This window comes from Miniopterus schreibersii, assembly GCF_964146895.1.
Source record: "Miniopterus schreibersii genome assembly, chromosome: 10".
Classification (NCBI taxonomy): domain Eukaryota; kingdom Metazoa; phylum Chordata; class Mammalia; order Chiroptera; family Miniopteridae; genus Miniopterus; species Miniopterus schreibersii.
This window is the reverse complement of record NC_138110.1, coordinates 14130965-14152782: the sequence shown is the minus strand read 5'-3', so window position 1 is coordinate 14152782 and position 21818 is coordinate 14130965. Positions and strand designations below refer to the sequence as shown.

Genomic DNA, 21818 nt, shown 5'->3' with positions numbered 1-21818 from the left:
TTACAGCTTCTAAGCTAGAAAGACTGCTTTCAGAAATTTATACATAGGCAACGATTAGTTGACTATTGAAATTTTTATCTGTAATTACTGAAAAGCGGAAACAACCTAAATCATTAATAGAAAATATTTAAATTATGGTTCATTTATATAGTAGAATACTATGCATGCATTGAGAAGACTAGAAACAGCAAAACCCGTATAGCTGTGTGTGTTTTACAAGTGAAAAAATCAGGGTACAAATCAGCATGTATAATGTAGACTCGTTATAAATACACATAAATTATGTTCAAAAAAGAAAAAAGTGGGAAGGATATATAGCTAGAAATTGACTTCAGTTGCTGAGATTAGAAGCAATCTTTCTTATTTTGCAATAAGCATTTGTTATTTTTATAATTGGAAGAGATAAGAGAAAGGAAACGAAGACTGCATTGTCTAGAGTCCCCATATATTCCCCACGTGGAGCGCGGGGGCTGCGGGGCAGGCATCCCTTCCATTTCCTGGTGCCTTCCTCGCCCGCCCACCGCTGTCCACAATAAGCATCGCACCTGTCTGGGTGGCGCCTTATCTCTGGCCACACAGGACTGGTTCTTCCTTCTGTCTGAATCCCTCTCTGCTCATTGACTCATCTCTTTCCTTTGTCCTCGATATCTGTGTGTGTGTGTGTGTGTGTTTTATAGGCTCTTTTTTTTATCAGTATTTGAACATGCTCATGGCTCACCCATTTTCTAAAATCTAAGCAGTGGTTGCTTGCTTTGTGCCCAGCACTTTATCCTAAATTTGTTGCTCTTGGATTACTTTGTAGAATCTGCTCATATCATTCCAGTAGATAATTGTGTGTTCAGTTCTTTCCTGTATTCATTCCTTCACGCGATGAGAACTGAAGGAGTATTTTCTGTGTGTCGAAGGCCAGGGATGCAGAGATGATGGCTCACAGCTCCTGATTTCAATGGGGTTACAGGGGAGTGAAATTCATACTGAAATAAAAATAAAAAACCCAAAACTTGGTAGAGTTCAGGGTTTTTCTTTGGAGAAAGAGGTACACTAATAGGTGTTTCATCTGTTAATTAAAAATTTTTTTACCTTAGTACTATTAGTTATTAGAGAAATATGCATTAAAAGCACAATGAAACACCATTGACCACCCTCTGCAATGGCTACAATAAAATAAAATAGCAACACCAGCTGTTGGAAAGGTTGCAGAGCAGTTGGAGTCCTATCCATTGCTGGTGGAAAGGGAAAGCCCAGCCAATCTGGAAAACTGTGTGTGAGAGTTTCTTATTTAATTTACCATATGACTCAGTATTCCCATTGCTAGGTGTCTACCCAAGAGAAATAAAGTCCTGTGTTCACACCAGAACCTGTACATAAACGTTCATTTTAATTCCTAATTTCCCCAAACTGGAAACAACCTAGCCGTCCTTCACCTGGTAAGTGGATAAACTGGAGTATATCCAAGTGGAGTTCTGCTCCACCGTGGAAAGGCACGCCCGGCTGACACGGATGAATAGTAGATGCACTGCGCTCAGTGAAAGAGGCCAGACTCAAAAACCACCTGCTCTTCTATACGGTTCCATTTTCTTAAGTGGAAAATCAAAAGTGTAGGAGAAACAGATCAGTGGTTGCCACGGGCTGAGCGTAGGAAGAGGGGATGACTCTAAAGGGGCATGTGGGGATTTTGGGGGGTGATGGAATTGTTCTATAGCTTGACAGTAGTAGCAGTTACTCAACTGCATCCATTTGTCAAAACTCGTAGAACTATACATTGAAAAGAATGAAGTTTACATTTTGCAAATTATGCCTTGGTAAACATGACTTTTTTTTGAGGCAACAAAAATTTTTTTTTGATATGTGCTATATTCATGTGTTTCACCCAAAAATCCAAACAATATGAAAGAGTACAGTGAAAAGCCTTGTCCCTACCCTTGTTACCCGCAGTCGCTGGGTTTCTTATGCATCTTGAAGTTTCTCTATTTAAGTATCATCATGTATGCATATGTTTCATTTTTACCGTTTCTAACACAGGACACAGCTTGTTAACGTAATTTTCCAGTTCTTTCTCCATATAGTATGTGGTACAGTTCTTTTCATACCGGTACATTGAGATCTTCCATTCTTATCGATAGCCACATGGCAGAGTGTTGTGTGAAGGCTTATACTGTATTTGACCAGTTCTTCTTTGATGGACCCAGATTTTCCCCAATTTTGCACAGGGCTGCAGTGAATAACCGTGTGTAGTCAGTGCTGTTATAACTCTGGTATTGAAAACACAAATTTGTTCCAATGCAGTGGGTACATCAGGGAACAGTTGTAGCATAACCCGAAGTCTGAGTGTGCTCATGTGTGATTTCATCCCTGAGAAGCACTAGGTGAGTGCGGAGAAGTGTGGAATGGAGTTGTGTAGCAATGAACAGAACACGCACATCCCCAGACTTCCACTGCTCCCCCATCTCCCCTGTTTTGAGTCACACTGGTCCATACTTGGTGTTACAACTTCCCTCCGACCCTCCAATTTCAGATAACCCTTCTTCCACCACTTCACAAAAACTCAACAAGCCACAGCCCTCTGACGCCCACTTCCACAAGCAAACTGCAGGTCTTTTTCAAGGTAAAGTGCCATTTTGATTTTGCAGTATCTGTCTATTTCTTAACCACTTGACATGTATAAAACCATGCTACTGTTTTATTAAATATGTCATTGACAGAGTTTTTGAGTATTATGCCCTTAGCTTAATTTTGGATGGTAGCCCTGTAGTACTGACTGATTTTGCTTAGTGTAATGATTTATAACATGCGTTATATGTATGTTGTGTTATTATAGCAGAATGGATTGTTCTGTGTGTGGGTCTATCCTTAGAGTAGATTTCCAGGTGGAAGGGTCCAGAGTTAGGAGTTAAATTCTGAGGGATTCTGCTGAGATACATTTAAATTATATAGTTGGTTTTTACTTTTTCATAAAAAAGAATAGAGCTGAAGAGTGTGTGTCAGTGTGGTTTGAGAATAATTCTGTCCCCTTAATCTTGAATGTGTGGGTGTTTCTGGATGCTCAGTGGTCAACAAGGAGGCTTTTTGCAAGGCCGAGGCCTCTGAGAGGCAGGAATCTCAGGAGAAGGTGAAGTAGATGGCTAGCCAATTGGCTTTGTGAAGATTGGACCTCCCCCCACTTCTTCCACACTGAAAGAGCCTTCCAGCCTAGGGACAAGAAGGGGCTGGTTATCAGCATGGAGAATGACTGACTGACAGAGCCAGTGGCAGTCCCAGACACATTCACCAAGTGCCATAGAAAACGGCAGGTTGAAAGGCATTTTAAACCCCAGAGCTCAGACCTTGAGCCTCAGGCTAGAGCATTCAGAGCAAAGGAATTTGCTAAGAGGTGCTAATGATTTCTTTTCTAAAGTATGTGAAAATAAAAGAGTAGAAAATTGGAAATTAGGGAGGAAATGCACTGAAGTGTTCATTTGATATCTTACTGTAAGGTTTTACAAAAATGTTCAGACTCTGCCAGCTTATTATATTAGTTCACTGTTTCTTCAAAGAGTTTTATTTAAAAACAAACAACTAATAATTGAGTGGGAAAACGTTAATTTTCTGATTTTAGTTAACTGTAAAAAGCCCACTCAAGGCCATGGTTCCCTCATTATCAGCTTACCCTACACTGGAGCCAGAAGGAAGTAAATGACCTTAAAAATTAAAAGTTTTGACAATAGAACGATGATAAACTTTGACACTTTCTTAGTGTTTTTCCTTATTTTTGTTTGATTGATAAAAATTGCTTTCTGTGTCATAAAGTAGCAGCGGGAACTGTTATAATATTGAAGATATAGTTATGAAAATAAATTAGGTTAAAGCACCTTTAAATAAATTAGCATTTAAAATTTAGCAAAGAAGACAGTCATTTGTTTTGTTAGGTACTGTGAACACAGCAGATTTGATCTGGAACCTGGCGTTTAAACCTGTAATTTTCTTGTCACCGGTGATTTTGAAACCTTGCTCCATTGTTCCGGGGCTTGCACAGTTCATTTCTGCATTTCTTAAATAAAGATGAAAAAGAATAATATCTCGCATTTTGTCAGCTCTTTGAAATAGTAATTACTGATTCAGCCGAGCTGCTCGTCATTTAATTTATTGCCTACTGAGGATTTCTTGATTGAAATTTCTCTATTAAAATTTGGTTTGCTGTTAACGTAACTGCACCGTTACAAGAAATGGAGTCTTAGTCCCTTCACCTGAAGAGAAAATGCAGCTCACGTTCCCCGGAGGCCTCTGCCCCTGGTGTGGTTAGTTTCAGTTTTCTTCTTCATTTAGGCTTCTTTGTTGAGAACTTTGCTTTTAGAAATATGCCGTGTGTTTGGATCCTTCCAGGTGATCTTAATGTTGTCCATCTTACATGCACAAAGTTCACAGGGAATTAGATATTAGTAGGTATTTAACTATTGAAACAGGAGAGCTGTTCATGATGGAAGGTTCTTCACTTACAGCTTTATCCTAAATGTAACCTCATGTTCGTTCTTGGGTGTGTAAATCTAAGAGACCAGGGGTTACTGATGGCCTGCTTTGTGTGACCCCAGTTTTTTATGAAGGAATACCTTGGGAGAAGGGACAGCACGCCTCAGCGGCCATTCGCTCTGCCCTCTCTCTTTCCCGGAGATGACATGCTTGGGAAAACCAGGCAGTGGCCCGACTTTCATCCCCAGCACGGAGAAGAAACGCCCTCCTTTGTTTGCCTTTATCTGGGCTCAAGACCCTTTTGAATACCTGCCAGACCGATTGGTTTTATTTAAAAGACAATATTTTCCACTCTTTTAAAATGAAACTTGGATGTGTAACTTTACTATTATTAATACGAGAGCATTTATTGAGGATTTCTGTGTCCCAAGCTCTGTGTTAACCTTTACTTTAACCCCCCCGCCCCCCAGGTGCGTGCGATCACTGGTGTGACCCCTACGTTACGGGGGTGGGATGGGGTACATGTTTAAAAACTCTCAGCCACTTAGCTTTGCTTACCAGTTTGACTAGGACATATTTGTCAGGTGACGTAAAAGTAATTTTAAAAATGCATTTATCATTTCTTTATCACTTAGCAGTTGCTTGCTTATCTCTTTTTATTGCCAAAAATAGTAAAGTTATTTGAGAGGACATATTCCCATGAGAACTTTAGGAGCAACTTCAGCTTTATTTTTAATGAGGATTGAGCCAAATTTTGTTCCATTCCTGAGGCAGATAGTTCTTTCTAGATTGAATTTACTTGTAATACATTGTTCCATTGCAGACTGCAATGCGTATCATACCCAAAGAATTTGTTGTAAAGTTAAGCCACTAATTTTACTACATAGATTCCTCATGGGAATATGTTAAGGTAACATAATTATGTCTTAGCCAAAGTGGGAAAATTTTAACTTTAAAATTTTTATATAACTCTTGATAGCTTCCTCTTGCGCTCTGTCCATCCCACCCCCAATCCCCTCTCCCCCTTTTCTCTGCATATACCAACAGGCAATCATAAAGTGGTTTCAAACATTTGTGTTCTTGATATAACCAAATGGTAGCGTTTAAAACAAAAGGCCTTTTGGAAAACTCTTTCCTTATATAAGGAATAATTATTTAATCATTAAGTGGGAGAAAGTTAAGAGGTTGAAAATTAGCCAGAGATTTCATTTAAAATGGCACATTGGATATGGTGACATATTCTGTCTGGAGATAACTAATTAAATAATGGCTGCTTGATTTGGTATTTACTAAAGGATTACACTTTCATATATCACCTGCTTTTAAAAATAACATTTATTATATCTCTTTTGCAAAGAAAATTTATGTAATGTTTTCTCTTAAATACCTGGGTGTTTGTGTTGAGGAAAAAAAATATGTATAATACTTCACTCTCATGATGAAGCTGGTTTTATTCTGTAGAAATTAGCCTCTTCATGGCTACTCCAGCCCCTATTGCTAAACAGTAATGAGTATTCAGCTTAACCCCTTAGGGGAGAGGTGTTCTTAGTCTTTGACGTGTTTTCTGTTTTTGTCCTTTCGGTGACCTTCTCTCTCTTCTCATCAATAAAGCAAATGAAGAAGCACCCGTGCCGCCAGTGTGACAAGTCCTTCAGCTCGTCACACAGCCTGTGCCGGCACAACCGGATCAAGCACAAAGGCATCAGGAAAGTGTATACCTGCTCGTAAGTTGTGGTTTCTAACGGGGGAGCAGTCCCAGGACTGAGCAGAATCCCAGCGAGGTGTTGCATGTGACCATTACTTTTCCATTCCCATCCTCTGTTCCACAGTTTCTGGATTTCATTTAATTATATTCTGTTGTTTTGACATGCAGTTTCTTGATTGGACTGTAACACTTAAAAACATTAAACTAGAGCCCTGGCCAATGTGGCTCAGTGGGTGGTTTCCTCCCAGGCACCAGAGGTTGCCGGTTGGATTCCAGGTCAGGGCACATGCCTGGGTTTTGGGTTTGATCCCCAGTAGGGGGTGTGCAGGAGGCAGCCGATTGATGTTTCTCTCTCATTGATGTTTCTCTCTCTCCCCCTTCTTCTCTCTCTTTAAAATCAATAAAAACATATTTTTAAAAATATTAAACTAGAAAGAAGCAATTTCTTGCATAACCTGTGTAGGTTCCTGTGTTCTTGGCTGTTACCCATTGTGTCTGTTCTATTAGGGTTTTGGAGAAGTGATGGAGTCGCAGGTGCATGGTGGAGTGAGCTGCTGGCGTGGGCACTTTGATTTGTCGCCTTGATTGACTCAGTGGTTCAGAGGGACCCTGGGGTCAGTCCTAGGCTGACTGCTTGCCCTTGGCTGTAGTTTACCACCTAATGCAGGGCAGCCCTACCTCTGCACACTACTGGCTAAGACACCAAAGGTGTGGCACTGTGCGGCCAGCACGCAGTGAATGCCACTCGGGATGGTTATGAGCTACTTAGTGTGTGACGCTCAGAACTTACTGTATTACTGTTAGTGAGAAAGCTTTATCACACACTCAAACAGAACCTGCGTGAAGTGAGTTGCTATAACAAGGTTAATTACTTTAAGGCACTTCTCATAAAAGAGAGAGAACCGCAAGACATGGAAGCCGCATATATGGTCTGTAGCATGTGCGTACCACGTGGCTCTGACGACTTGTGAAGGTTGGCGTCAGGTCAGTGGGACTTTGCTGGAGCTCAGTTGGGGAAAGTTTCTTGGGTAGGAAAACAGGGACCGAGACTCTCCTTCGGTGACATTGAAGCTGAGGGTGATTTTGTAGAGATGAGAACCTTCTGTACATAGAGTCTGTGTGTAGAGATTGTATTGGAAGAATCAGAATTCAGAAGGAAGGCCCTGGGCTGGGAAGAAGATGAAAAAGAAGCCTGGTGTGGCGTGATCCTTCAAGTGATAGATGGGTCTGTGAAGTCACCGTCAGGCAGGAAAATGCTAGGGCTGTCAGGCTAAGTTCACGTGTTCCTTGGTATTGGTGCCAGGTGCCGGGTGCCAGCTGCCGGCTCCCATCGCTGCCCCGGTGAAGGGTCTCTAACGTGGAATCAGCTGAGTTTGGGGATGATCATTATAAAACCCACGGGAGCTTTTTTATTTATTTAATTTTTTTATTACTCAAGGATATTTCTTTCCATTGCTTTTCAAACAGAGAGTGGGGGGGGGAGGGAGAGAGAGAGAGAGAGAGAGAGGAAGGAACATTGATGTGAGAGAGACACATCGATTGGGTTGCCTCCCACATGTGCCCAACCAGAGTGGGGAGAACCTGCAACCCAGGTACGTGCCCTTGACCAGTAATCTAACCTGCAACCCTTGGGTCCACTGGCCGATGCTCTAACCATTCAACAACCTGCCAGGGCCCACAAGAGCCTTTTTAGATGCAGAGACACAAGCGCCTTTCATCCCCTTCACCGCAGTGGCCTTGATGTCTGGCTCATAGCATTTATTATCACTGTGGTCATTAACTCTTTTTTTTTAATTATTACTTTTTTTGGCCCTGTTTTATTAAGAAAGTAGTAAATTCATATCTTCCAAAGAAAAACTATGTTCATAATTCACAGGGCTCTTTTTGCATAAGATGAAATGAAAACTTTTCAGTACTTGACCTACTTTGGGCATCTGTTCATAGTTTTCTGCATTTGAGTCTCTGGATGAACACATGCACTTGAGCGCTGGGCTTCTAACCAGGCACATTGATGAGGCATTTGGGCGAGACACTGTCTTCTCTGTGTGACGGCAGAGTGGACAGGAATTATGAAGCTCAGCATGAAGGAGCCAGGGAGGGGCTTTCCTCATGTTAAAGTGTCTCTCATGACATAAATTCTGAGCAAACTCTGAGTCGTGGTAAAGAAAACTTTTGAAATTGAATATTCTCCATTTTAAAATGGAAGCCATCTAGAATTAGGAATTAAGTGATACTTTTAACCAAGCCTTGAAAAGAAAAGCTGCCAAAGTTTTTTATACAAATTGGAAACTATGGATTATAGCATTATTGCTGCTTCCCTTCGGAGTGTCGGTGTTCACACAGACCGTCTCGCCCCCTCTCAGTGTACTGGTGGCGGTGGAGGTCTTTCTGCCGTGACCGTGACCCCCGTGAGTTACTTTTCAGCAAGCAGGTTATGTCCTTGTCTTCGGCTCCACAGGCACTGCCCAGACTCCAGGCGGACCTTCACCAAGCGGCTGATGCTGGAGAAGCACATCCAGCTCATGCACGGTATTAAGGATCCCGACTTGAAAGAAATGACAGAAGCCACCAACGAGGAGGAAGCAGAAATAAAAGAAGACGCCAAGGTCAGACATTGTGGACGTTCTCTTTGCAGTGGAATGGTGTTGACTTGCTTTTTTCATTTAAAATTTTACACAGTTACACAATTTAGAAAATTCAGACCATGCACAAAGGTATAAAATAATAGTCTCCCTCTGCACCCACCCTGACCTTGCCCCGTGCTCCTAAAAGGTAACCTTTGTTAAGTTTCTTCTGTGTCCTTCCAGAAATAGCTTTAGGGATCTACCTACACAGATAAATTTAAAATTTGATGTTGACTCAGAAATTGCCTCTTAGCCAGAAGAGGTGATCCATAAAGCTGGGTTATTTCCCCCTGGCAACATAGCGGTTGTGATAGGGCCCTAGTAAGGGTTGTGGTTCCTTTTTGCTTCTCTTTGTAATGATAGGAGATAAAATGGCGAATTCATGCCTTATTCTTATGTCAGTGGATAGTGAGCTTGGATCAGACCACAGTATATATATTAACCACTGTACAAGGCGTGTGTGTGCCAAGCACTCTTAGAGCGACCAGCAGTTCAGCAGACCTTTAAGGGGTCCTGCTGCCTTGGCACTGTGCTGTGTCTGAAGTGTGCCTGGTGAACCCTGCGTGTGTTTTCAAGGAGTTAATCATTGAGTCAAGGCCAATCAAAATACAAGTTAGACTAATGTCACATTAGATTGTGATCCTTCCCATCAAATGATGTCCAAAGGGGAGCGGGAGGGGGAATTAAAGAATGGGGGTGGAGGGGCAGCTTCAGGTCAGGGTGTATGAGAGGCTCCCTGTGAACAGGGCAGAAAAGTTGGGCCATGGAGCTGAGAGGAGGGAGTCTCCCTTTGGCTTGGATTTTTGGGGATTGAGAAATGAGGGGATTTGAGGTGGGTCAGATCTAGAAAGCTGGAAAGTTAGGAGAAAGGCATGGCCTGTTGGGGAAGGGGTATGGGGAAGGTGAGTGGGCAGGAAACGGCAGTTACTGTATCTTCCAGGGATTCTCCATCTTAGTCACAGAAAAGGCAAGATCCCTGGCGTTTCCTCTCCCACAGGTGTTTGCCAGTCCAGCCACCCCTGCTTCTCCCTGGCCTCACCTCTGCTCTCACCTGGCCACCCTGCTCCAGCCTCAGGCCCAGGCCCTACCTCAGGCCTTTGCGTGCACAGCTGCCTGGGCCCTTTCCCCCATGTGGCTGGATGGCTCATCCTCCTGGAACAGGCCTCTGTTCAGATGTCACTATCACGCCATGTGTAACCTACCCCCCACCCCTCCTCTCCCACGCTGCTTTGTTTTCCTGTGTGTGACACTGTAGATTGGCCCCTGGGTTGCTGCTTGTCACGCTCCATTGGAGCCTGCCTTCCATGAAGGCAGGGACTTGTTTGTGCCCTGCTGGGCCCCTGGGCTGGAGTGCTGCCTGGTGACACAGGAACTCAGATTTGTGGAGAAATGAAAGGCCTGAGCCTCGGGTGGGGTGGCAGACACGCAGCTGTGACAAAACCCCCATCCCGAAGCTCACAGAACACGTTTCCCCGGCAGCTCTAGAGCCCGAGGGAGCTGGTCGCTTGTCACCCATCCAGCAGAACGGCTTTCAGTTGTGTGTGTGTTTCTCTCATAGGTTCCCAGTCCCAAGCGGAAGCTGGAAGAACCAGTTTTAGAGTTCAGACCTCCCAGGGGAGCGATTACTCAGCCGCTGAAAAAGCTCAAGATAAATGTTTTTAAGGTTCACAAGTGTGCCGTGTGTGGCTTCACCACCGAAAATCTGCTCCAGTTCCACGAACACATCCCGCAACACAAGTCCGATGGCTCCTCCTACCAGTGCCGGGAGTGTGGCCTCTGCTACACGTCGCATGTGTCCCTGTCCCGGCACCTGTTCATCGTGCACAAGCTGAAAGAGCCTCAGCCCGTGTCCCAGCAGAACGGGGCCGGGGAGGAGAACCAGCAGAACAAGCCCAGCCCCGAGCACGAGGCAGCCGACGGCGCCGTGTCCGACAGAAAGTGCAAAGTGTGCGCAAAAACGTTCGAAACGGAAGCTGCCTTAAACGCCCACATGCGGACACACGGCATGGCCTTCATTAAATCCAAAAGGGTGAGCTCAGCTGAGAAATAGCCACAGACCTTCCACAGGGGAGATCCCTGTCCACATTGGAATAAAAGGACATTTTTGTTACAGAAAGTTTGCAGTATAATAGAGTTAACAGTACCGTCTAGGCTGTTGCAATATATTCTCTTTCAGCGTCCCCTCCTCACCCCGTCGTGTATATCCTCGATAAGTATTAAAACAGTATTTGAGTTTAAAAGAGTTTGTATATATTTAAATGAATAACTTTTTATACTCTTTGTTACATGTTTGTATCAGTATTTAGTAGAAAATGTTTTGAGTTTGGTTTTTTTTGGGGGGGTTTAGAATTTTTCTTTTTGTAGCGTTCCTTCAAAACAGAGTTCTTAGTAACGAGCAGTTCCTGAATTCAAATAAACCATTTTGTATGTTATGGATTTAAAAGGGTTAACTAATTACAGGCTAAGATAATGCCTTTTTTAGTGTTTTTAATTTTTAGAATTCACTACATAAATTGTAGGTGATCGCGGGTCTCAGAACACCTGGGGACTTCTAAGTGTCTTAGCACTACCCTCAACGTGCCTGCTCTAGTCCGGGGCGCGCGTTTCCCACGCCAGCGCGCTCCGGCGGCGTGTGGCATCCTCCAGGCCATGCCAGACGGTGTTTAAAGCGGCAGCCTTGCAGGTGAATAAAACGCGTAGGCCGGCAAGCCGGTGACGGAGGAGGGTGTCCTTGATTTCATCGCCTGGGGAAGAAGGGTGTCTGTCCGAGAGTCAGAACGAGGGCTGGTGGTCGTCTGGTCCGACTCGCAAGGCTGACTCCAAGAGCACAAGGAGATAAAGTTACGAAAGGGCTGGACTACTGTAGAAGTTACAAATACATAGTTAGACCAATAGATTTCTATAGTCAAATTTTTGTCGTGTAATTTATTAACTATTATAAAGACACAACTAAAGATATCAAGTATTTCTCCGGCTCTTGACAGGAAGACAAACATCCTAGTCGACGTAACCCTTTGCTGTCTAAAGAGTTGGCGTTCCTGTTCTGGGTGCTACTGCCAAATGTCCTGGTACTTAGAGTTGGGACGCACACCTCGGCCCACCAACCGACGCGTGCAGCCGGCCGCGAGACCAGCCCGAGCCGCCTGGGTTCGTTCGCTCATTTCAATAAGTACATTTACTGGTGGGTTCTGCTCGGTGGAAGCAGAGCAGAGGTCCTTTTCTGTCCCTTCCGTTTATAGTTCTCTGGGAGAGTTCTATTTTTTGGTTTTTGTTTTGTGTTTTCTTTGCCATTTTATATCTTGTATTTATCCCTGAACATGTTTTGTACTTTTTTTTTTTTTTTTAAGAAAAATTATTTTGTGTATATATAGATACTTGCATGATATACTGTAGTCAACGTTCGGTTCCTCAGAAAGGTCTTGCTGCTGCTGTGCGGTGTATGCACTGCATCCATCAGAACTGTACTAAACACATTTCATATGTAAATAAACGTGGGACATTTGGCCCTGTGCTTCTGTGAGAGCGTTATTGATGGTGGGACTGTGACATCGTCATGAAGTTTAGGAAGTGATTCGTTTCAGGGACAGGCTGCAGGCCACTGCAGGATCTTCCCACTCAGAAGGATGGCATATATTCGTTCTCATTAGCGATCGGCTATTGTGTCACTTTCTTGTTGACTCCATCGGGACATGGGTGTAACCCGAGGGCATGATTACTCCTCAACTTGAAATTCAATTGCTGTTACTTGTCATATTTATACTTGTATCGCTCTGAGTTGTGTTCATAGGACTTCCACATGTTTCTGCACTGGAACCTTGCAATAAGCCTGTGTGGTGAGCTGCACGGGTCTTACTGGCCTAGTTTCACAGTTGAGGAAGCTGAGCTCCGATTACATTCTTTCCCTAAGCCCTCACAGCTGGTCAGTGGCTTTGCGTATCAGAACCCATACTCTTGCTCTAAACCTCTAGTGCTCGCTCTATGTGTTTATGTACATATTGGCAAATATTCATTTACTCAACAAATAAAAAGTATGTGCAAAACACGAAACTAGAATTTTTGTTTGTGGCACTATGGCTTTTCTAAGATAACCTGGAAGTCGATCTACTTTCTTACGTACCCAGAAATGCTTGGCAGTAGGAAATCGGCATCTATTAAATGCCTAGTTGAGCCTCCAAGGAAGCTTTTAAAAATGGGCAGGGGTCCAAAACGAAGACTTGAAACCCAGAGTCGAAAAACAGCACAGGATGCTGCTACCCTGTGAGGAGAACTGGATGGTTCAACTGAAGGGAAAATTGGTGAACCGGAAGATAGATCATGAAGAAATTACCGAGAATACAGCACAGAGATGAGATGAAATGTATGAAAGACATTAGAAGTCCAGAACGACCAAATGAGCTCGGCCCCGCGTGGCTCAGCAGTTGAGCAGTGACCTAGGATCCAGGAGATCGCGGTTCAATTCCTGGTCAGGGCACATGCCCGGGTTGTGGGCTCGATCCCCAGTCGGGGGCCTGCAGGAGGCAGCCGATCAATGACTCTCATCATTGACATTTCCATCTTTCTCCCTCTCCCTTCCTCTCTCTGAAATCCATAAAGATACATTAAAAACAAGCAAAAAAAACCCTGACCAAATGAGAAGATCTAACAAGTTTAATAGGAGTGCCAGAAAGGGAACAGAATTGAGAGAGGCCATTGCAGAAAATTCCTGGCCCCTAACCAGTCATGAGTTCTTTGTTTCACATGCATGCTGAGCAAACACCCACATTGGGACTTGTGAATTCTACCCGTTGAGCCCTAAGTGTGGGCATTTGTAATCAGGCCAAAGGGAGAACCCTGGGGCTTGCTTCATGGGTTCTTAGGAAGCTCATTTCCCCTGTTTGGTGGGGAAGACTTGCTGATGCTGCCAGGTAGGCTCAGGCCAGGTTGCAGAAAGCCTTGGACGCTGGACTAAGGAGTCTGTGCTCCAATAGAGGTGAGTTCTTTGGACAGGAGAGTTACGTAACCAGATTAACCAGTGGCAGTGTTTAGGATGGATGGTGGGAGATTAGGTTACGCTGTGGTTACAACCCTAAATTTTTTTTGGTTTTTAAATATTTCTTTATTGATTTCAGAAAGAGAAAGGGAGAGAGAGAGAAACATCAATGATGAGTCATTGATCGGCTGCCTCCTGCACGCCCCCGACTGGGGATCGAGCCAGAAACCCGGGCATGGGCCCTGACTGGGAATCAAACCGCGATCTCCTGGACCCTAGGCAGACGCTCAACTGCTGAGCCACGCCCGGCCAGGCACAACCCTAAATCTTCATGGTTTATAACAAGACGTATTTCCTGCTCACATTCCTTGTCCCTTGTGGGTTGACTGGAAACACTGCTCCAACTCTGCTTGTCCCCTTACCCCGCCTCACCATCGTTACTGTGGCAGAGGGGAAGGGCAATTAAATGCTTTGGCCCGGAACTGGCAGGTGTCACTTTTCACAACTCATTGGCCCAGACCAGTCACATGTCCCACATAATCTCAAGGAGGCCAGGAAGGACAATCTAGAAGGTAGAAAGCTGGGAATATGTGAGCAGCATGAGTGACCATCACAGGAATAAGGTGGCAGCGGTGCTAACACACGGGCATGAGGACTGACCTGGGGGTGGGAGTGGCCTTGGGGAGGGTGCAGTTGCAGGTGGCATCTCAGTAGCATCGAGAGGGTTTCATGCTGTGGGAGACAGGAGCAAGGAGGATGTCTGGAAGTTCAAATCTAGGTGATTCCTTAGACTTTTTCAAGGCTTACATTACTACTTAGATATGCGAAAGTCAAAATTAGAGCTAGGTCTGGTGAAGCTTGCACTTCAGATACACATAGGAGATGTGTTTTTGGTTGAAGGAGTGTGGGTGGATGATTTTATCAATCATGGAGTAACGGTGCTGCCATAAAGAATGCCAGCAAGGCAATAAAGACACAGCGAGAAACAGGAGAACGTAGACCTAGGCTACGTGGCATAGGCCACTTCTTCCTCCCAGACACGTTTTCTGCAGATTCCTCACTCCTGCAGAAAGTATTCCAAAGAATGACTGACTGTCCCGCCCCAAGCACTGGCGGGCGCGTCTCCCAGGTTCTGTGGGCTAGTGAGGTGCATTCCAGGATCACTGACCAACGGAGAAATCTCTTGAAAACTGGCCAAGTCTTAAGATATTACTATTTCATATTCATATATTCATCATGCTGTGATCTCTTTAACATGCATACTTGGGAGGGGAGAAGCAAAAGCGAAGAATTTTGTAAAATAAAATACGGCTTAAAAGAATTATTCATCCTAAAAATGGTCTGAAGATGGAGGGGCGTGTCAAATGTGGAATGCTATCTGCGCCACTTAGTCACAAACACACAGACACACACACACGCACCGGATGCTGTAAGGGCTCCGTATTGCAGCTCCTAATTGTAAGCACACACCTTAGAACCTAGAAAACCTAAATTACTTTAAGAACGGCTCCTACTCATGCACGATTCATTCTTTGCTTAAATGGACACTTGAACCTTCCTGGTTACTTAGGTTTCTTTTTGAAATTATAAATCTCACACCCCAACAGAGGTCATCATAAACCTTTGAGATATGACAATGTGAACTTATGTCTCTGCAAGGAGCCTCTTTTCCAGCTACCAGAAGCCCTGGGCTAGCCAGTTGTTACTCTGTAGTCACCATTGCCCCAAACCACCTATCTGAGTAGCCCGGCCTCCATCCCCATGGTTTGGGTGTGAGGCTGAACTGGAGACAACGTTCCCCTTCCACATCTACTTCCCCTCCCTACTGTCCCTGTGGGTTTTGGCGAACGTGTTATTTTAGAAAAAGGCTCAATTCACTGGCTGATGAAACTCCCATCATCTTAGCCTGTGTTTTCCCCGGAGTTTGTTCATTCACATTAACTGCCCTAGTTGGAAAGGTAGATCTGCGGGTGCCCAGTGTTAGATCCTGTATGAATTCGGGTCTTAGCAGGACACAAACAGCCCACTAGAAAAGATTTACCTTTAAAGAAATCAAGGAGGGGGCTATATACAGAGCCATGGCCTGGAAATCTGGGGAGCCATCGCCACCCTCAGGGGCAGAGCTGGAGCCGTGGACTGGGGCCTCTTCATAAGAGCCAGAGCCCCAGTGAGGCAAGGAGGGTGTGGGAGGGAAATGACAGGGAGGCTGTGCCCTCACTCTCAAAGGTTTCCCGCTGGCACCTCCCACTGGCCAAAGCCAAACAGAAGCTACAGGACAGGGAAGGCCCAGAAACAGTCTGTAGTGTGGGCGAGCAGGACACAGAGCAGGACAGAGGGATGCGTGACGGATCTAGGGCACCAGGTGGGAGACACCGTGATGGTCGCAGATGCCTAGCACACGCTTTCAGAAGTGTCTGCTCTACACCTGTCTTCTTGCCGACATGCGTTTTACCCCCTAAAGGCAGGTCGTGAGCTGAAACAGGGCACTCTGCATCCCACAGTTATCTTTCCTTTCTAATTGCCTCACCAGGTTTATCCTGGAATTACACCCTTTCCCTAGTGGCTATGTTTTACTTAGGGAAACAGAAGAGCATTTCCCAGAAAACATTCTTTGCTAGTTTCTAAATTCAACCTATGAGGTTAGTTCTGACTCCAAGCAGCACTATTTATAATGTTTTGTAGCATTAAAGGGACTGATTATTCAATTTGCTGGGCTGCTTTTTGCATGCTCCTATCCCAGGGCTCTCCTTCCAGTTGCAGTGGTGAGTTACACCACCAAGGCAAGTCTGTTTCAAACACAGTACTTTGCAGGACTGTGTATTTTTATCTAGGGGAGCCCTAGAATCCGATCCACCATGTTGCACCTCCAAATCGGTTCCAGAAGATGTGGGTTTAGACCGAGGTTGATTTTCTGACCTTCAGGTCTAGTCAAGTTTAATTGGATTGGTTATTTCTGGAGAATACACATCATTTATTTATTTAAAAAATTTTTTTTTAAAATTGATTTTTAGAGAGAGAAGGGAGAGGGGGAGAGAGAGAGAGAAACATCCATGTGATAGTGAAACATCGATCGACTGCCTCCTGCACACCACCGGGGAATGAGCCTACAACCCAGGCATGTGCCTTGACCCGGAATTGAACCTGCGACCTTCTGGTGCCCGGGACATGCTCAGCCTACTGAGCCACACCGGCCAGGCCTACGTGTCACTTATTTGATGAAACAGAACAAGGAAGGCATAGGCCAGCTGGTCGGAGAGGATGGTGGGATGTCGGCAAGAGTCAGGGAAAGCAGAGCTACGTGTGTCAAAGGGAACCACTCTCTCTCGGAAAGGGCAGAAGATGTGTCCCTAAGTCGGAGCAATGGCATTTTTCTTGATTTTGTCAGTTTGTTACTGGACAGGGTCCAGCCTGGAGCAGGTCTGCCTCAGGCCGGCCTGTAGTGTGTGGGTCCTTGACTTCGTGCAGGAAGGATTTCGCAACACGAGTCCAGATGGGTTAGAGAGTACCCTGGGGGCAATGAAACAAAGGAAGAAATTAGGGTAGAGGGAACCCCAGGGGAGAGCCTAGGCGGCCCTCTGCTTCGGCTCCCTAGAAATGTTATAGGAAAGAAGTGAGCCTGGGGGGGCTGCCTTAGCTCACTGGGAATCAGAGAAAAGGGGATCGTGGAGACAGGGTCAGGGGGTGAGCCTGGGTCGAGCCGCCACTGCTCACTGTTCCCCTGGTTGCAAGTCTCACGGGGACCCTTAGAAATTAGGAAGAAATAAAAAGTTCATGCCCACAAAGGGGCACACAAAGGGGCATGGGCATGCTCTAGGGCGAGCCGGCATTGAGTCTCTGTCCTGAGGCTTTTTATCCATTTGTTTCTCTCTGCAAGCGAGAATCTCAGGAGAGGGTTTCAGTCGAAAAGTCATCAGTTTCCAGGTGCATTTTTAATATGCTGACGCATTAAAATGAGTGTCTAGGGGAGTCTTGGATAATTCTTTGGTCTGTTTTACTGTTTTACTTTTATCTTGGGTCTGTCTGGCTTTAGTGGGGTTTTTGTTATTTGTTCCCCAACTTTCTCTGTCCCAGGGTCTGGCTGGCACAAATGGCACTAATCGGGTCTTTGTTCTCCATTTCCCAGGCCAGGGGGGTTTGAGCTGTGTGTTCTCTGGTCAGGGAGGAGGGTATGAACCATTTGCCCGCACGTGTCCTTGGCTGGGAAAGACAAGGTCTTTCGGTTCTCAAGCTGGCTGCAAGCTGCCCGAACTGTTTGGCCGCATTTAATTTTCCTGCCTCAGTTTCCCCATCCATGTGCCCAGGGGCTTCCCTAGCTTCTTACTATCCTGCTACACGTTTAGCATCTGATCCCTGCCAGTGCTGCAGAATCTGTCACTGTAAGGCTCTCGGCAGGAAACGGACCTGGCCCTGGCCAGTGTGGCTCAGTTGGTTGGAACATCATGTCTCTCGGCTGGAACATCGAAAGGTTGTGGGTGTGATTCTCGGTCAGGGCAAGTACCTAGGTTCTGGGTTCAGTCCCTGGTTGGGGCTTGGATTGGAGGCCACTGAGCGATGCTTCTCTCTCACATTGACGTTGCTCTCTCTTTCTCACCCTCCTTCCCCTTTCTGTAAAAAAATCAATAAAAAATATATTCTCTGGTAAGGATTAAAAAAAAAAAGAATGGACCTTGTCTCCTGCTCTGGAAGCCGGAAGGTCACGCTCCCTGACCCCTGACAGCCTAACCTCAGACGTGAGATGGTCAGTGCTTGGCCAAAACGGTGCTCCTGCTTGGACTCCCCAGCAGATGATCCAAAGAGGCAGGCGCAGTTAAAGTTTATTCATTCTGGCGACACGGTGGCCATGGTCATGGTGGTTCCAGATGGAGCATTACCTTGTGAATTGTACTTGCTGGTCAGGAAGGAGAAGGGGCCAAGATGTGGGAGGAAACAATGAGGACCTTCCTCAGCCTCTCTGCCCGCGTCTGCTTTCAAGGAACCGCGGGACCCGCTTGGGTCACAGTGGGACTTCCAGACGCCGTCCCAGCAGCCTGACAGTACAGTTGCTGCAGGAGAGGCTCGCCAAGATAAGCCGAAGCGAGTCCTGTCAATAACCACGAGACCCCAGCAGGCCTTCCACCCCGACCCCGTCACCTCACCAGCCTCACCTCCTACCCCTCCATTCTGGTTGTCCCTTTAATACACTCCGCACATTCCCTTCCCGGGACCTGGCACTGGCTGTTCCCTCTGCCTTCAATGCTCTTCCTTAAGTTGTAATTCTCAGATGGACTTTTCTCACTCATTTCCGGTTGGCTCAGAGGTCACCTGCTTCTGGGTCACCTTGCTGGAACGTGCGCCCCCCCCAACAGCACACCCCCTCCCTGCTCCCCACTCTCCCCTTCCTTGTGCTGTGTGATTTTTCTTCCTGGCACTTATCACTCCTGACATAAGCTTACTGGCCTCTGGAAAGACGTCCTGAGCTGGGCCATGAACTCTGCCTGCTTTCTAATCTGCGGTTGCCCTTTCCTCTCATTGCAAGAGGTGTTTTTCCTTCTGTCATTAGTTACCATTTCCCAGCAGGTTGGCTGATGCCTCATTTTCACAAATTCATTGCTGAATGCTGAGAGGCCCGATGCTTTTCCCTTTTCTACAGAGCTTGTTACTTGACTAAAATGACTGTGGCCTTAATAACAGCATCAGGAGCTGTTTGCTGCCACAGGAAATTTTAGTAAAGCCCTGCTTACAGGAAAGGTAGGCATTTTTATTTTCCTGTCTTATTTTTAAGCCCAGAACATTGCTTTGCATGAAACAGGTGATTAAAATGTCTGCATAAAACAACCGAGTCTCCTTGAAACTTGATTAGTCATAATTTTATTTCTTAAGCGTTGGGACAAACAGAAGGGCCTTGAGCTATTTAGTTTCCCAAAAGTAAGATTATCTTTTCCCTCTTTATTTAGGTGGTACTTTAAAATCATATTAGATGGTTTTTATTACTAAAGATTAAAATGTGGGGATGTGTTCTGCTCACTGCATTCCCCGCCCCCAGTTGAGAAACGATGGACCGTTTAACACTGAATTCTAAAAGCAATTTCATATTTTCAATGACTACACGATATCAACAACTGACTTGGAAGTAAATCCAGGTTTTAGAGATGTTTCTGTTTGATCACCCAGAGCCAGGCGCTCACCAGAACACAACCATCCCACGCCTGGATCTTGGACTTCCAGGCTCCAGAAGTGTGAGCAATAAATGTCTGTTGTTTATCAGGCACCCAGTGTGGGATGCTATGGCCCGGTGAAGCCAGCGAGCCACAGGAAGTGCAACTGAGTCCCAGCCACCCACAGGTGCAGACTGTTCCCACCGTGGAAACAAGGTTTGCATCGCAGTTTCAATGTAGTTAGGGACGTTTGCTATTTAAAGAAAGCCTTTCTGGAAAGACAATATTTATACCCTGAGAAATCCAGTCCCACTCATTTTATGTTTTCTTAAAGTAGATGCACACCGTCACTGCGGACATCTGTCAGCCTCATTTCCTCCCCGGCATGTGCGTCCGAAGGCCCATGAGATGACACTCGGGCTTATTGGTCCCACTGCAATGCGGCTCTTTCCTTGGGGGCGTTCATCTCTCCCACACCTATGTGGCTTTGAAGTGAGGCAAACACATGAACAGATGCATGGAAAACCCAGATGATATGGAGAAGCCCTTCTTTGCTGATCACTTATCCAAATGTTTTATAGGTTGGATACATAATTGTTCCAGGGGGAAACCAAATATTTCCACTTAACATCCTCGGTATATTTTTTAAACCCGGAGGTACATGCAGGAAGGGCTAACCCGCGAAAATCCAGCCTTATCCATGTTAATCTGCATAACTAAAGGAAGCCAGGTGGTCAGCGGCCCCCACAGTCTCAGCGCGACTTGACTCAACAATAACAAGTTGTGTGGAAATCGGTTTCCATGGTTTGTTCATCTCGGCCGCTTTGCAGGTGGCTGAGGAGACACAGCTTGTGTGTTAAGGACTGAGGTTTGTCACCCCCCCCCCCCGCACCCCAACATGTCATAGACTAGTGTTTCATAAATATAAGGCTCTTTGTCTAAGAGGGGAGTTTTATCCTGACAGGTTAAGGGACAGCGATGGCCCCGACTTTACTATTTTGCCTGCTTTCTTTTCAGTTTCAATTACCCTTTGTTTTTCCTGCAAGAAACATTTCTCTCAAGTGCACGCAAGACACTGACGAATTCCTTTCTGATCTGAATTCGGTGGAGCCCAAAGAATACGCTCTAAGAAGTAAGTCGGTTTTCCTGGCCTTGGGTAGGTGAACACAGGGTAGTCTGGGGATCGTGCTGGGGCATTCTAGAAAAACTTGCGAGCACTAAAAGCACAGAACCAAGCGGGGAAGACAAGACGAGCCTCAGTTTACAAATTGCACCAGGAATCAAGGCGGAAGGAGGAATTTTTCTTGCAGAGGGCAACAGAGGAAGTGGCATCAGTTCCAGCCAGAAGGGGTCCCATGCAGACCAACCTCTTACTAAGATGAGAGTGGCTTATAAAGCGTCTGATGCTGTTGACTATTACTGAAGTCGACAGCGTTTCACTGTTGTCTGAGATAGCGTGCGTTAGTTCTCTTTCTAGACATTCAGCCCGCTTTTGAGAATGAATTGCTTCATGACTCAGGGAACGAGCCTTGCCCCTTATGTGTCTGATAGCAAATTCTGAGCCGTGTGTTGGTGAGCGGACTGCCTCGGGCTGGAAGTCCGCCTCTCCCCAGACCCCTATGCATGTGGTACGGATGGACGTCAGGCTGCCGTATTTATTAATTAATTGTAGTTTCCCCCAAATTATTCTCGCAGCTAAAGGGACATGTAACCTTCCTGCCAGAAGGGGGCAGGAAATCAGATTTGCTTCCAGTGGGGTAACTTCCTTGGTGAGTGAGGGACGGTTCATGCTGATGGAAACCACTAACACAGAAAAATGTGAAGACTCACTCTTTCCAAAGTCAGAGGAACTATCATAGCGATTTCCACTTCCATTTCGAACACATTCATTTCATATTGGAAAACAGTAGCAAAATATACATCACACAGATACATAGAGTTTG

At 45.5% G+C, this 21818-nt stretch overlaps 2 protein-coding genes across 15 annotated transcripts in view; both read left to right on the top strand.

The window, feature by feature from the left end:
- ZNF532 (zinc finger protein 532) overlaps positions 1–12283 on the top strand; it is a 93696-nt gene extending 81413 nt beyond the window's left edge. For 13 of the 14 annotated variants that reach the window (XM_081149355.1, XM_081149358.1, XM_081149354.1 and 10 more), the window contains 4 exons: positions 2516–2605; positions 6055–6167; positions 8607–8754; positions 10331–12283. In XM_081149355.1, coding sequence (XP_081005481.1) covers positions 2516–2605; positions 6055–6167; positions 8607–8754; positions 10331–10822 — 843 coding nt within the window. In that variant the 3' untranslated portion in view covers positions 10823–12283. The remainder of the gene's footprint in view (positions 1–2515; positions 2606–6054; positions 6168–8606; positions 8755–10330) is intronic. The other variant, XM_081149356.1, reaches the window with a different exon arrangement.
- An 8570-nt stretch (positions 12284–20853) lies between these two features.
- LOC308562840 (O-acyltransferase like protein-like) overlaps positions 20854–21818 on the top strand; it is a gene marked incomplete at its 5' end in the record, with an annotated part of 51333 nt that continues 50368 nt past the window's right edge. The window contains one exon of the mRNA XM_081149268.1: positions 20854–21007. Within this exon, the coding sequence (XP_081005394.1) occupies positions 20854–21007 (154 nt within the window). The remainder of the gene's footprint in view (positions 21008–21818) is intronic.